Raw genomic sequence first — 15249 nt, forward strand, 5'->3', positions numbered from 1 at the left:
AAAATCAGAAGATAGAGTTGTCTAGATTGAAATTGAAATATAATACATTGCAATCTTATCAATTTGAATGCTTGATTGATAGATCTAAACAACATTATTATGAATGGGGTGAGAAAGCACGTAAGGTACTTGCATGGCAGTTAAAGAAAGAACAAGTATCAAGGGCTATTAATGCAGTTAAACAGAATTCGATTATTACTTACAAACCTCATGAGATTAATGATGAGTTTTACTCATTTTATAAGAAATTACATACTTCTCTGGAAAAACAGGAGAGCCCTTTTTATTGGTGTTGAAATTACCGGTATTAGGAGAGGAAGAAATATTGGAGCTGAAGAATCCATTTGCTGATTTAGAAATTAAATCGGCTATGTTGGAAATGCCAAATGGAAAATCACCTGGTGATGATGGGTTTTCGGTTGAATTTTATAAGGTATTTTATGATTTATCTACGGTGTTTGGAGATGTGTTATGAAAGATTAAAGAATATTATGATTTACATTATGATCATGTTATAGTGCCTTAATTACTGTAATTCCTAAGAAGGATAGAGATCTGTTAAAGATGTCTTCAAATAGACCAATTTCTTTGTTGAATGTAGACTATAAAATAATAGCTAAAGTATTAGTGAATTGATTGGCTAAATTTATACCCAAGCTGATACATGTTGATCAAACAGGTTTTATAAAGAATAGGTATGCTTCATATAATATTCTTAGAGTGATTAGTTTGATTAATAAACATCGACAGTGCTCTGACCATCTGATGGAGATATCTCTTGATGCAGAAAAGGCTTTTGACAGAGTTGAATGGAACTTTTTATTTAAAGTCTTAGAGAAATTTAAGTTTGGTCCATCTTTTATTGGTTGGATTAAAGCTTTATATAATAAACCAATAGCCAGGGTATTGACAAATGGTCAGATCTCAGAACCTTTTAAATTAACTCATTCAACTTGACAAGGTTGTCCTTTGTCTCCAGCTTTGTTTGTGTTAGTAATTGAACCTTTAGCACAGTTGATACGACAAAATACACAGATACAAGGTATGAAAGTTTTAGATGAGGAGTATAAAATTAATTTATTTGCTGATGATGTATTGGTGTATTTAACAAACCCAGCTCAGTCACTTTTACACTTAAAGGAATGTTTAACACAATATGGATCTTTGTCTGGATATAAAGTTAATTGGGAAAAAAGTGCAATTTTACTGATAGGTGAAGGAGATTATTCAGTTTATAAGAATACTATTAATTTGAAGTGGACTGATCGAATTAAATATTTGGGTATAAATGTGGATGTTGATTATCAATCTTTATATAAATTATGTACCATTAATGAAAAAGATCAAAGCTGATTTAATTAAGTGGAAGGATCTTCCTATAAATTTAATTGGAAGAGTAAATACAATCAAAATGAATATCTTTCCATGTATACAATATTTGTTTCAGTCAATTCCATGTTTACTTAATAAGAATTTTTTTTGAGATTTAAATAAAATGGTTATGGAATTTTTATGGAAGGGTAAATTTCCGAGAGTAGCTTTGAATAAGTTAACCTGGAAATATGCATTAGGGGGATTACGCTTACCACATTTTCAAAATTATTATGAGGCAGCTCAATTTAAATTTATTAGTTTATTAATGGATTTGGAATGGCCCCCTAGTTGGGCTAAAATTGAGATGGCGAATATTTCTGAATTTGAAATACATCAATTTTTGTTTTGGTGGAATATAAATTTATTACAATATAATGTGCCTATATTAAAACATTTAATGAAGTTATGGATGAAGAAAAATAGAATGATAGGTTCTAAGGGTAAATTATTGACTTTAACACTGTTATATAATAACCAACATATTCCTTTTTCAATGTATAATCAATATTTATTGCATTGGAAATCTAAAGGTACAAAAATTTGGGGGATTGTTTTAAAGAAGGTAAATTTTTATCCTTTAATCAAATGAGGGAAGATTTTGGTATTAATGAGAATTCTTTATTCGTTTATTATCAACTTCTATCTCTAGTAAAACAAATATTTGGTAGAAATATGATTTTACCTAAATTGACTAAATTTGAATCTTTTCTTATGATTGTACCAAAGAAGGGATATATTTCTCTGATGTACCAAATATTACAGGGAAGTATGGAAAAAAAAGGGATGGGATAGATCTAAGATTAAATGGGAAAAGGTTATCAACTTTACTTTTTCTGAGGATGACTGGTTAGATATTTGTCATGATAGTGTTACTAGATTGATAAATGTTTGTTATGCAATGGTTAATTACAATTTTTTTTTACATCAATTGTATTTAACACCTGAAAAATTTAAAAAAATATATGATTTTAGTGAATCAGATTCTTGTTTTAGGTGTGGTAATTTGGTTGGAACTTTTTTTCATGCTGTTTGGTTATCTTTTTGGGAAGTAATTCAATTGTTTTTGGAACGTTTGTATAAGATCAAAATACCTCTGGATCTGAAATTTTTTGTTGGGTGAGTTGAAACCTTTGAAAGATTTAGGATTAGATAAATTTCAGATTGCTTTTGTGTATTTAGCTTTATCTGTTGCAAAAAAATGCTAACATGATTGATATTAATAGATGGCATAATGAGATGAAAATTTGTTTAGTAATGGAAAAAATTATGTATGTTTTACATGATAATTTTTCTTTTTTTTAAATAAGTGGTATTTATATTTAGAATATTTACATTTAGATTTACCTTGATTAGATTTTAGTAAATATATTTTAATTTTCTTTTCTTTTTCTTTGGCTCTCCTAAAGAGAGGGTGAGAGGGGGAGGGGGGGTTCTTTTTTTTTCTTAAAAAAATGTTATCATTCATAATGTGTATTTTTCTTATTATATGTAATAACTTTGATGAACAAATAAATAAAGTTATGAAAAAAATTGTGTAGGTCACATACAAACTCTTTAAAACTGATCTCATTTAAAGTACTGGAGCTCTGCTCAAGCTAGACAGGGCAGCTCTGAAAGCCTTTGCAAAAGCTGTGGGGAGTGCCTATAGAGACTTCACTAATGGATTGTTGTTTCGAAAAGCAACAGATGAAATAACTCATTTGAGCTGCAGGCTGTCTGAGGGCAGGTTGCTGTTCTAAGAGGGACATGCGGTTTTGCAAGCAGAGAGAGTCAAACTGGCTTTTCTCTGTGAGAGAGAGAGAGAAAGAGAGAGAGAGAGAGAGAGAGAGAGAGAGAGAGATCAGTTCTGGACTGCTAAGGTTCAGCAGCAGCAGCTGGCACTGGAACAGGACAAGCTGGGAAGCTTGTGGAAAACCCCCATTTTGAAGACAGACAAGCTGGGAAGCTTGTGGAAAACCCCCATTTTGAAGACAGACCAGCCTGGTCAAAGCCCTGGTGGTCCATACAAGAGGAGGGGACTGGAAGCCTAATGTTTGCTTGAAATAAGTAAAACAAAAAGGTACTCTGTGATGACCTGAAAGAAAGAGATTATTATCTGGAAAACCCTGATGGGCCAAGTTTCTTCGGCAAAACACTAATGCGGCTGATTAGAAGGGATCAGTTTATATCCAGCAAACAACAAATCTCTAAAAACTGACAAGAACCTTCCTGTGCGGTAACCATTTACCTTTCATGGACCAAAGCCTGGTCAACTTCATAAATGTTAAATTCTGTGCACAGTATAAGAATTACCTGCAACCAGTGAACTTGGAGGTGTGAAAGTGAGATTGGACTGTGAACCAAAGAAGTTTTCTGAACTTACACACATATTACATGTGCGCTTAGAATTAGAAGGGGTTTAAGTTAGTTTAGTTAAGTTCATTATAAAAAGTTAGAGTTTGATCCTGTTTTCATGTTTAAAGATAATTAAAATCAACTTTTGCTTAAGTAACCATTTGTCTTGGTGAATATCTATTACTGTTGGGTTTTTGGGACCTCTGGGCTCATAACAGTATCAAAGTTTACAAAGAGAGGGCAGAAGAATGGGGTTGAAAGGAAAATACTTCAACTGTGATTCAAACATCAAGCAGACACGATGGGCTGAATGGTCACATTCTGAACCTACTCCTTATGGTCTTGTGGATTTCTAGCTGTCCTCTAACAGATTGGAGGGGTCCTTGAGGGAAACATGGCCACATATAAAATAGCATATTTGAAGGAGAATGGAGAGCTTGGTATGAATCTACAGTCGACGAACTGACACTTGCAGGGTTCGGGAGATCAATAGCCAAGGATCGCGGCAGAACCTAAACTGTAACAGCAAAATGAAAAGCTGGTGTGTGTGTGTGTGTGTGTGTGTGTGTGTGTGTGTGTGTGTGTGTGTGTGTGTGTGTGTGTGTGTGTGTGTGTGTGTGTGTGTGTGTGTGTGTGTGTGTGTGTGTGTGTGTGTGTGTGTGTGTGTGTACAAGTGCGTATACAAGTATGAGTGGGAATGTGTGTTGAATGGGGTAAAGGCATTGTTGGGTGAGAATTTGGAACAAGAATTACCTCTGAGTTCACGGTCTGGAGAGCAGGGTATTACAAAAGATAATACAGTAACTCTATGGCCAGTGGTGTCCTGTAACCGTGGTGAAAAGGAGCACTGACCATGGCCAGCGGGAACAGGTTGTGCTGAACCATGTTCTGACTCACCTGGATGAGGTATTCCCCATTTCGTTCTCTACCTCGTTGCGTGGGCTATGTGATGGGTGAACTTGTTCTAATGCTTCCCCTCTTTGTCTTCAGGTGAGAGTTATATATCCTTCAAAAAGCAAATAGAAAGGGCTCTTTGTAGTTCATAACAGTGTGAGTCAAACACGTGCCCATGATCCAATGAGCCTCTGGTTTTCAGCACAGACCTGTCATCCTTCGCCAGCCCATTCCATTCACCAACCACCCTCTGTAAAAAAAAAAGTTACCTCCCAGATTCCTATCAAATCTTTTCCCCAAACCTTCAACCTGTGTTCTCTGATTACTGATTTCCCTTCATTGATCAGAAAACTCTCTGCCATCAATCCCTACACATGATTCATTAGTTTGTACGTGTGCTATGTCTTGTGCTTTTGCATGTTTTTGCATCGAGGACCAGGAAGCCCTGTTTTGTCAGGTTATACTTGTGTAATCTGATGATAATAAACGTGAACTTAAAATTTCTCTTCACCCTCACAAGTTAGACATGTTCCCCAGAGCGTGGTGACCAAAAGTAAACACAATCCTCTAAACGTGGCCTCACCAACATCTTCTACATCATCAATGTGGCTGAGATAGGTCATTCTCCTCAACTTAAAGAATCATCAAGCCATTCGGGCTGAAACAGTCCCTTCTCTTTGATATCTCCATGCTGACCATCATCCTTTTCTCCACTGAACCCATTCACCAATAATTGATATGTGGATTTCTATGCCTCCACAAATCAAGTGGCCATCCAAGTGGTTCTTAATATCATCCAATTTATCTGCCCCTATCTCACACTCAGGCAATGTGATCAGGCTGACAACTCCCATCCTTCACCCAGCCCTCTGCAATGCACTGACACCTCATCCTAAATGGATTCCTAGTGATTCAGTGCTTTTGGGAAAAGTATTTTTGAATCTGAGCATCAAATGTCTTTGAATCTGTAGCAGATCATGTTACATACTCCTTCCCGCCAAAAAATAACACCATGGTGGTGTTATTTTCCTCATAGATTGGTTTTCAAGGGATATTGGCGATCTGGTTACGAAGAAGAGAAAGGTGTATAGCAGGTATAGGCAACAAGGAGAAAATGTGGTACAAGAAGGAAATCAGGAAGGCAAGGAGAAGACAGGAGGTTCCAAAAGACAGGAGGTTCCAAATTACAGGCCGGTGAGCCTGACGTCAGTAGTAGGTAAATTATTGGAGGGTGTTCTCAGAGATTGGGTATACAGGTATTTGGACAGCCATCGGCTGCTTAAGGATGGTCAGCAAGGCTTGTGTGTGGTAGGTTGTGTTTACTGAATCTCATAGAGATTTTCGAGGAGGTTACCAAGCAAGTAGATGAAGGAAAGGCTGTGGATGTGGTCTACATGGACTTTAGTAAGGCCTTTGACAAGGTCCCACACGGGCAGTTAGTTCAGAAGGTTCAGACTCTCGGTATCCATGGAAAGGTTGTAAAGTTGGATTTGTCGGAATGGGAGAAGACAGAGAGTGGCAGTGGATAGTTGCTTCTCAGACTGGAGACTGGTGATTAGTGATGTGCCTCAGGGATTGGTGCTGGGACCATTGTTGTTTGTTTCTTTATCAATGGTCTGGATTATAATGTGGGAAATTGAATCAGCAAGTTTGCTGATGACACTGATTGGAAGCATCGTGGACAGCGAGGCAGATTTTCAAAGCTTGCAGAGGGATCTGGACCAAGTGGAAAAATGGGCCAAAAAATGGCAGATGGAATTTAATGCAAGCAAGTGTGAGGTGTTGCATCTCGGAAGGACAAACCAAGGTAGGACTTGTACAGGGAATGGTCAGCACTGAGGCATGCAAAGGGATCTGGGAATAGATACATAATTCACAGGTAGACAGGGTTGTGAAGAAAGCTTTTGGCATCTTGGCCTTCATAAATCCAAGTATTCCATATTGGAATTGGGATGTTATGGTAAAGTTTTACAAGACATTAGTGAGGCCAAATATAGAGTATTTTGTGTATTTCTGGTCGCCGAATTATAGGAAAGATATCAGTAAGATCAAAATAATGCAGAGAGTTACTAGGATGTTGACAGATCTTCAGGAATCGAGTTACAGGGAAGGGTTAACAGATTAGGATAGGGTGATAGATGTGGTCTACATGGATTTTAGCAAGACATTTAACAAGATCCCCCATGACAGACTAGTCCAGAAAGTCACGAGGCATGGATCAGTGGAACCATGGCTGTGTGGACACAAAATTGGCTTGTGGGAAGAAAGCAGAGCGTAATAGTGGAAGGAAAATATTCTGCCTGGAGGTAAATGACTAGTGGAGTTCTGCAGGGATCTGTTTGGGATGTATGCCCTTTGTGATTTTTATAAATAACCTGGATGAAGAGGCAGAAAGATGTGTCTATATCTGTGCTGTAGATAATGCTTGATTGAAATTAAAACTGCTGGGTGACCCAGATATAAATGTGGTGTAGATAAAAGCTCACACTCGACTGGAGGGAGAACTAACATTTTTATTAGCTTACAACACAGATAGGATTCATGAAGAGGCTTCAGAGAGGTCTGGGTTTAGGCAGGAAACCAGGGTTGTATACGGGCCGCAGGGGAGGAGCTGGAAGGCGGTCATGACACTTTTAGTGAATCCCAGTTCACTCCAATATATTCACATATCTATCCAGAAGCCACTTGTGGTAGATTACAGCAGATTGTATAGATTTGCTTTATTTGCTTCTTTCCTTTCTCTAAATTTCAGCAAGAAAAGGATGAAAAATAATATTTTTATGGGCAAGTACTGGAGTCTGTATGGTGATTCACCACTAGCCTATTGCAGGGGCTTACCACTGTACCTGCAGGAAGATCACTGGAGGACAGACAACACCCGGCCGGCTGTCAATCAGTCAACCTGAATGGACCAAACTCCACCCGGTGGGCTGCCAATCATCTGCCCAAGATGTAAGCCACATCTGGTCCCTCTTGAGGTCAGTCACTCAGGAGCAGGGCACAGCTAGCCACACCAGAGACATTTAAGTGAATAAACCCTATTGTTCAGTCTTTGAATCTTTTGTCTGTTTACTGTCACTACAGTGCATCACAATTTATTCAGATTAAATTTAACCTGCTACTGAGAAACTCCAAAGTGCCGGGAGCCTCGAAATCAACCCTTGTCACCCAGAAGCGCAAAGACACTTCGAAATCTGGAGGCAAACACTCGAGGCTATTATCGAGGCACACCCCAACATCCTAGACTCTGACACGAGGAAGCTCGTACTCCTCCGCTCTAAATTAAGTCCCTGAGCCTTCCAGGCCCTCAAGGACTGCTCAGAATACTTGGAAGCGATGGACACCTTGGAGGCCCCAACGAACGTGCTCTACGCCAGGTACCCCCTGAGTACGCGATGATGTCACCTCCTTCGACAGATGACGTGATGATGTCACTTCCTCCCGCACGAACAGTGCGATCGATGGGCAAGGCCAGCCATGCCGCCACCACATATCCCCATGCAGCGCCACCATCTTGTGCCAGGTGGCAACTGTACCACCACTACCCAGGACCACCTGGGCCTACCTTACCCACACCAATGACTCTACCCGCACTGACAACAATGATAATGACTTGGTCAACAGGCTACTGATGCAACCCACACCTGAAGATCGTCACTTACCGCACCCCATGCCTACAGAGGACACCACCGGCCGCCACTCACCTCAACCATCGGGGAGCAGCGACTTGGACCCCGAGCTGGTCCTAGTGGCCACCACACTGAGGAGAGACATTCCACATGGCCTCAGGTGCTTTATGATGGATGTCGCTGTCAACAGTCAGGTAACAAAATTTCTACTCAACAGTGACAGCACCAAGAGCTTCATACACCCAAACGTGGCCCAAACTTTGAGACTTAAAATGTATCCCACCACTTTCACTATCACCTTCATTGACCAGGACCGCTCTATAAATACCCTCAGATGCTGCTCCGTTGATCTGACTGTGGAGGGGTGGGGGGGGGAGACATACGACGGGTTCAGGCTCCTGGTCAAGCCCAAGCTCTGTGCCCCGGTCCTACTAGGCTTAGACTTCCAGTGCCACCTGCAGAGCATCACCCTTGCCTTTGGTGGGCCACTATCCACAGCACCCCATCCGGCCAGCCCCAGCCCACCTGCAGCCTCTCCAAATTGCACATCACCCCTCCCACCCACTTCTACCTCACACCAGACTGCAAACTTATAGCCACCAGAAGTAGGCACTACTGCACAGCCGATAGAGAATTCATTAAGGCAGATGTAAATGACTCCTGACGGAGGGCATCATAAAGCCCAGCACCAGCCCATGGAAGCCCATCAAAGCCGTCAGCAATCCAAGAATCCAATCCACGCACGGGACAAGCCATACACCACAATTTGGGGTCACTAACGGGGTCTCCATCTTCCAGAAGGAGATGGATCGCATGGTAGACTGGCACAAACTAAAAGTGACCTTCCCGTACCTGGATAATGTCGCCATCTGTAGCCACGACCAGCAGGACCACGATACCAACCTGGAGAGATTTTTCATGATGGCTGAGGTGCTGAACCTCACTTACAACAAAGAGAAGTGCATGTTCACCATCCATCTCGCCATGCTGGGGTACATCAAGGCACACTGTGTCATTGGCTTGGATCCTGAATGGATGCGCCCATTAACTGAACTGCCCTCTCCCCACATGCTCAAGGCCCTCCACAGGTGCTTTGGCCTTTTCTCCTATTATTCACAGTGGGTTCCTCATTTCTCAGACATGGTCCACCCACTGACCCAGGCCACAACCTTTCCACTCCCACCCAAGGTGCAGACAGCCTTCACTCACATCAGGCAGGACGTCGCAGACACCACAATGCATGCAGTGGATGAAGACTCCCCCTTCTGGGTGGAGAGCAATGCCTTCGATGTGGCCCTCAACGCTACCCTCAACCAGGAGGGGCACCTGGTCGCTTTCTTCTCAAGAACCCTCCACAGTTCTAAGCTAGGGAACTCAGCAATTGAAAAGGAGGTCCATGCAATCGTGGATGCGGTCTGCCACTGGCGCCATTACCTGGCAGGCAGGAGATTCACTCTCCTCATTGACCAGCATGCAGTGGCGTTCATGTTCAGCACCATCCACAAAGGCAAGATCAAAAACAAGATCTTGCGCTGGAGAGTCGAGCTGGCAATGTTCAGCTACGACATCCAGTACCGACCGGGGAAGTTCAACAACTCCCCCGACGCCCTATCCCAGACCTGTGTGTTGGCTCAGGCCGACCAGCTGCAGACAGCTCCATGGAACCTCCATGGAGCTCCTGGAACCTCCAAGAAACTGAAAGTAAAAAAGATTGGGATAAAGATAAGTTAAAATGGGAAAAAGATTTAGGTTTTACAATAGCTGAAGAAGCCTGGATGGAAATTTGTCAGAATAGTATTCAGAAATTGATTAATGCTAGATTAGCGATGATTAATTATAATTTTATACATCAGTGATATTTAACACCAGAGGAACTAAAAATGTTTGGCCTTAGTAAGGATGGCTGTTTTCGTTGTGACCAGACGGCTAATACTTTTTTGCAGACTGTCTGGCTTTGTGATCGATTGCAACAGTTTTGGAAAGGTATTCAATCTACACTAAATAGCTTATATAATATCTGTCTTGTATTAGATCCTGATATATTTTTATTAGGGAATATGCAATCACTAATTGATTTAGGTTTAAAGGATTATCAGATTTCCTTTATCTATTTAGCTCTAGCTGTGGCCAAGAAATGTATAGCTCTTACTTGGAAAGACAGAAATATATTAACTTTAGATAGGTGGTATTTGAAGTTCTGTTTGACTATGGAAAGGATATCTTTTTCAATTCAGGATATGATGTCTTTTTATAGGTTGAAGTGGACTCCGTTTGCTAAATATATGCATTTAAGTTGATTTAAATATGTTTTTAAGTGTGATATTTTAGTATTGATAATTTTTTTTGTTAGTATCTTTACTTGTTATGTTTTATCTTTTTTTTGTAAGTGGGCTTTTTTTTCTTATATATAATATTGTTCATTTTATTAACTCTTCACTCTTAATTTTGGGGGCGTTAGACTAATTTTAAGCTAGGTCATTAATGTTGTGTAATAATTATTGGGAGGGTTTATTAACTTACTTTTATTCTTTTCAAATGTAATTTTCTATTTTATTTATGTTATAAAATTTTAAATAAAGTTTAAAAAAAAAGTTCTGGAATCTCCCATACACTGTCCAGGAAGTCTGCACCATGACTGAGGCATGCCAAGTCTGCGTGGAATGCAAGCCCCGCTTCTTCCACCCACCCCAGGCCCATGTTGTGAAGGCCACCCAGCCCTTTGAAAGCCTCAGTATTGACTTCAAGGGCCCCCTGCCTTCCACAAACTGGAACTTCTACTTCCTCGCAGTGATAGGCGAGTACTCCTGGTTTCCCTTTGCCATCCCGCGCCCAGACACCTCCACAGCAACTGTCATCAGGGCACCGACACAGATCTTCACTCTGTTCGGCTACCCCGTGTTCATCCACAGTGACTGGGGGTTCAGCTTCACAAGTGAGGAACTGCGTCAGTACCTGACAGCAAGGGGCATTGCAACTTGTCGCACAGGTGGAGCGCAAAAACAGGGTAATCTGGAAGGCAGTCCTCCTGGCCCTTAAGTAAACATAAAAACATAACAATTACAGCACGGAAACAGTCCATTAGGCCCTTCTAGTCCACACCGAACCAAACAACCCTTTCTAGTCCCACCTCCCTGCACAATGCCCATAACCCTCCATCTTCTTCTCATCCATATACCTGTCCAACCTTTTCTTAAATAATACAATTGACTCCGCCGCCACTATTTCTCCCGGAAGATCATTCCACACGGCTACCACTCTCTGAGTAAAGAAGTTCCCCCTCATGTTACCTCTAAACCTCTGCCCCTTAATTCTTAACTCATGTCCTTTTGTTTTAATCTTTCCTCCTCTTAACGGAAATAGTCTATCCACATCCACTCTGTCTATCCCTTTCATAATCTTAAATACTTCTATCAAATCCCCTCTCAACCTTCTATGCTCCAAAGAATAAAGACCTAATCTGTCCAATCTCTCCCTATACTCTAGATGCTTAAACCCAGGTAACATTCTGGTAAACCTTCTCTGCACTCTCTCCACTCTGTTTATATCCTTCCTATAATTAGGCGACCAAAACTGCACACAGAACTCCAAATTAGGCCGCACCAACGTCTTATACAATCTCAACATTACCTCTCAACTCCTATATTCCATGCAATGATTGATAAAGGCCAGCATACTAAAAGCCTTCTTCACCACCCTATTCACGTGAGTTTCTACCTTCAGGGAACGATGTACCGTTACTCCTAAATCTTTCTGTTCTTCTGTATTCCTCAGTGTTCTCCGATTTACCACATATGTCCTATTCTGATTCTTCTTACCAAAATGAAGCACCTCACACTTATCAGCATTAAATTCCATCTGCCATTTTTCAGCCCACTTTTCTAAGCAGCCCAAATCCCTCTGCAATCCTTGAAAACTTTCTTCATTATCCACTATTCCACCTATCTTAGTATCGTCTGCATATTTACTAAGTCAAAAGGCTAGTCTGTGGACACCCTCCTCGAGCTGCTCCATGCCATCAGGTCGCTCCTGTGCACGGCTCCAACAAGACCCCTCACGAACACCTGCTTTCATTCCGAAAGAAATTGGCTTCTGGAATCTCCCTCCCAGCATGGCTCACGTCCCCGGGACTGACACTCCTTCACGGGCCCACAAGGCCAACCCCCTGGTCGAGCAGGTGTTCCTCCTACACGCAAACCACAATTACGACTATGTCAGGTACCCCAGCGGCAGGGAGGATGCAGCCTCGACCAGGGATCTGGCACCAATGGGATCACCCACTGCTACACAACAGCCCCGACCTCTCCAGGACCACATCGGCCCGATGCATCTCCCCTGCCCCAGATATTCATGGGACACCCAGAACCACGCTTTCCCCATCTTGGGCACCACTTACACACTCAAACCACAGGGACGGCCCCTCACCCCCACCCCTCCCACATCTCACACCATTTTGACTCTGGCCAGCCTGGCCACCCCACCATGCTGTGCCATGCCAACCATTCTGGTCCCTGTCCCAGCCCCAACTAGCACCTGTGCATCCTCGCTGACCTTTGAGCAAGAGCCAACCCTGCGACCGTTAAAGAGACTCCAACGGCCGCCGGACCATCTGAACTGGTGAATATGAACAATGGGACAATTTAAAGAAGGGGGTGAATGTGGTGATACACCACTAGCCTACTGCAAGGGGAAACCACTGTACCTGCAGCAAGATCACTGGAGGACAGACATCTGGTCGGCTGTCAGTCAGTCGACCTGAATGGACCAAACCCCACCCTGTCAGCTGCCAATCATCTGCCCAGGATATAAACCATATCCGTCGCCTCTGGAGGTCAGTCACTCGAGTGCAGGGCACAGCTCGCCACAGCGGAGACTTAACGCTGAATAAAGTCTGTGGTTCAGTCTTTGAATCTGGTGTCTGCTTACTGTCACCATAGTACATCACACTCTGTAAAGAAATTCTTTTCTTTCAGCAGCGCGGCTGCGGGGCGTGGTGTAAGGGATCAAACGAGAGCTAAGTAAGAATGGAATTTGAGGAGTCAAACAAGAGCTAAGTAAGAATGAATTATGATGGGTTAATCAAGGGTTAAGCAAGTATAATAAAATAGGGGTCTTCAAAAACAGGATAGCAAGTAAATAGATTTAGCAAGTCCTGGGGGTTGATTAATGAGTAAGAGCAAAGACATGACATTTCCTGGTAAACAAGTTTGCAGAAGGCACATAAACTGACAAGAAGTTAGAATACACGTAGGTAGAATTACCTAATGCTAAACCAATCCAGGAGGCAGAAGAATGTTAAGGGGGAAGGTACCTCTGTACTGAAATGGAATGTATAAAAAGTTGGGTAAGCCCCAATATCTGTGTGTATTCCCAGGGTAAGGGGAAGCACCCAACTTTGCATTGTTGTAAAATTATAATAAATGTACTTTGTTCTCAATTTTTGTCTCGAGTGAAATCTGTGAAGACACCTTTGCTTCTCACAGTGGGAACCGAGGTCTCGAAACTCGTGCATGATGTTCTGCTGAAGTCTGCAGATGCCAGGTCGTGTGATAGTGGTGACCAGGCTGTGGACGGGGAAGGGAACCCTGGTGCCCGTCTGTGGCTGGAACTTCCTGACCAGGGAACACCCGCATCCACCTCTTCTGTGAACCCACCTGTCGCTGCAGCTGTGCTGATCCACTCCACTCCCCTGCGGGAGAACACAAGGCTTGGTCAGGACCAAGCGGTTTCACTGGCCCGTCCAGCCGCCTGCAGCCTGGACAGTCCCGGCCGACGCTTGCCTGCACCGGGCTGCCGGCCGGCCCGACTGACGGCCACATTCCCGGAGATGCTGCTGCCCATGGAAAGTGGTTCATGCAGGAGCAGGCGCCAGGACCGTCCACAACCCAGCTCCGCTGGGTCCTATTTCTGAACTCCCCTCTAACTCGAAGCCGACGAGAGCCTGGCGCCAAACGACGAGGAGGTTGGCACCATGAAAAGCAGCAGAAACGGGCAGCAACGGGAGTGATGAGAGGGGCTGGAGGAGCGAGGAGGAGATGGGAGGGGGCAACAAGGAGGAACACATTCATTAACCAGAGAACGAAGCTATTCCGTCCATCGGCAGAGATGCTGTTCGCTGCCCAATCGCGTGAACGCCCTTCCCCTCGTTTATGGTGGGAATGCCAAGCAAATCAAGTCCCTTTTCGTGAGGGCCAATATATAACAGCCCAGCAACGCCTGTGGCAAGTTGCAATGATCCAAATGTCTCGCCCTCGCTTCCTTTGAACGGGGGGACGGGGACGGGATCAGAATGAGACCATCGAGCTGTCGAGGCAGGGCGGAGCGCTGCAGCCGTCTTTGCCCGTGTTTTCTGGTACGAAGAGAAATATAGCCCAGAAAACCAACCGAGGGGTGGAACCACGATGTTTAGGCTGAAATAACTCGATCTGATACAGGGGGAGGGAAAGAGTGACTGACCTGGTTTGGAGGCGACGAGACGCAGAAGGAAGGTGGGTTGTTGCCCCTCGAACTTGCCCTGTAACCAGGCAGGTCGGAGTAGAATGAGGTGGGGGCTAAACTGCAGAGTGGCCCGTGGTGGGGGTTTCCACCGGCTGCCGTTCTCTATCGGGGACGAGGTCTAGGTCAAGGCGAGGAAGGAGGGCGTTATTTCTACCCAGCCGGGCTGTGGGACCGCCCCGCCCTCAGCTCCAACCAGATAGGCTTCCCGTCAGCTCCACGTCTCTTTCTCGGAAACCGTTTCTCTCTGGTTTCATATTCAGTTGAACTGTTTCCAAAGAACCATAGAACATGACAGCACACAAACCGACCCCTTCGGCCCTTCTAGTCTCTGCCGAATTATTTTTCTGGCAAGACCCAGTGACCTGCACCCAGTCCATAGCCCGACATCCCTCTCCCATCCTGTCCAAATTCCTCTTAATTGTTCAAATTAAGCCCTAATTCACCACTTCACCTCGAAGCTAGTTCCACACCCCCACCACTCTTGTGTGAAAACGTTCCCCCTCATGTTTCCTCTGAACTTTTC

The 15249-nt window shown here is 43.3% G+C and overlaps 1 protein-coding gene across 6 annotated transcripts in view; it reads right to left on the reverse strand.

Moving 5' to 3' along the window:
* Positions 1-14898, reverse strand: part of LOC138740708 (interferon-inducible GTPase 5-like) — a 49511-nt gene extending 34613 nt beyond the window's left edge. For 2 of the 6 annotated variants that reach the window (XR_011343125.1, XR_011343126.1), the window contains exons 1-2: positions 14685-14898; positions 4606-4714 (exon numbers count right to left, since the gene is read on the reverse strand). Coding sequence is in view for 2 of the 6 variants with exons in the window: in XM_069893758.1 (XP_069749859.1) it covers positions 4606-4625 (20 nt within the window). In the remaining 4 variants the exon portion in view is untranslated. Of the gene's footprint in view, positions 1-4605; positions 4715-11183; positions 11258-14684 lie in introns of those variants that run through there. The other 4 variants (XM_069893758.1, XM_069893761.1, XM_069893759.1 and 1 more) reach the window with 3 other exon arrangements.
* Positions 14899-15249: the final 351 nt, after the last annotated feature.

This window comes from Narcine bancroftii, chromosome 8 (genome assembly GCF_036971445.1).
Source record: "Narcine bancroftii isolate sNarBan1 chromosome 8, sNarBan1.hap1, whole genome shotgun sequence".
Classification (NCBI taxonomy): Eukaryota; Metazoa; Chordata; class Chondrichthyes; order Torpediniformes; family Narcinidae; genus Narcine; species Narcine bancroftii.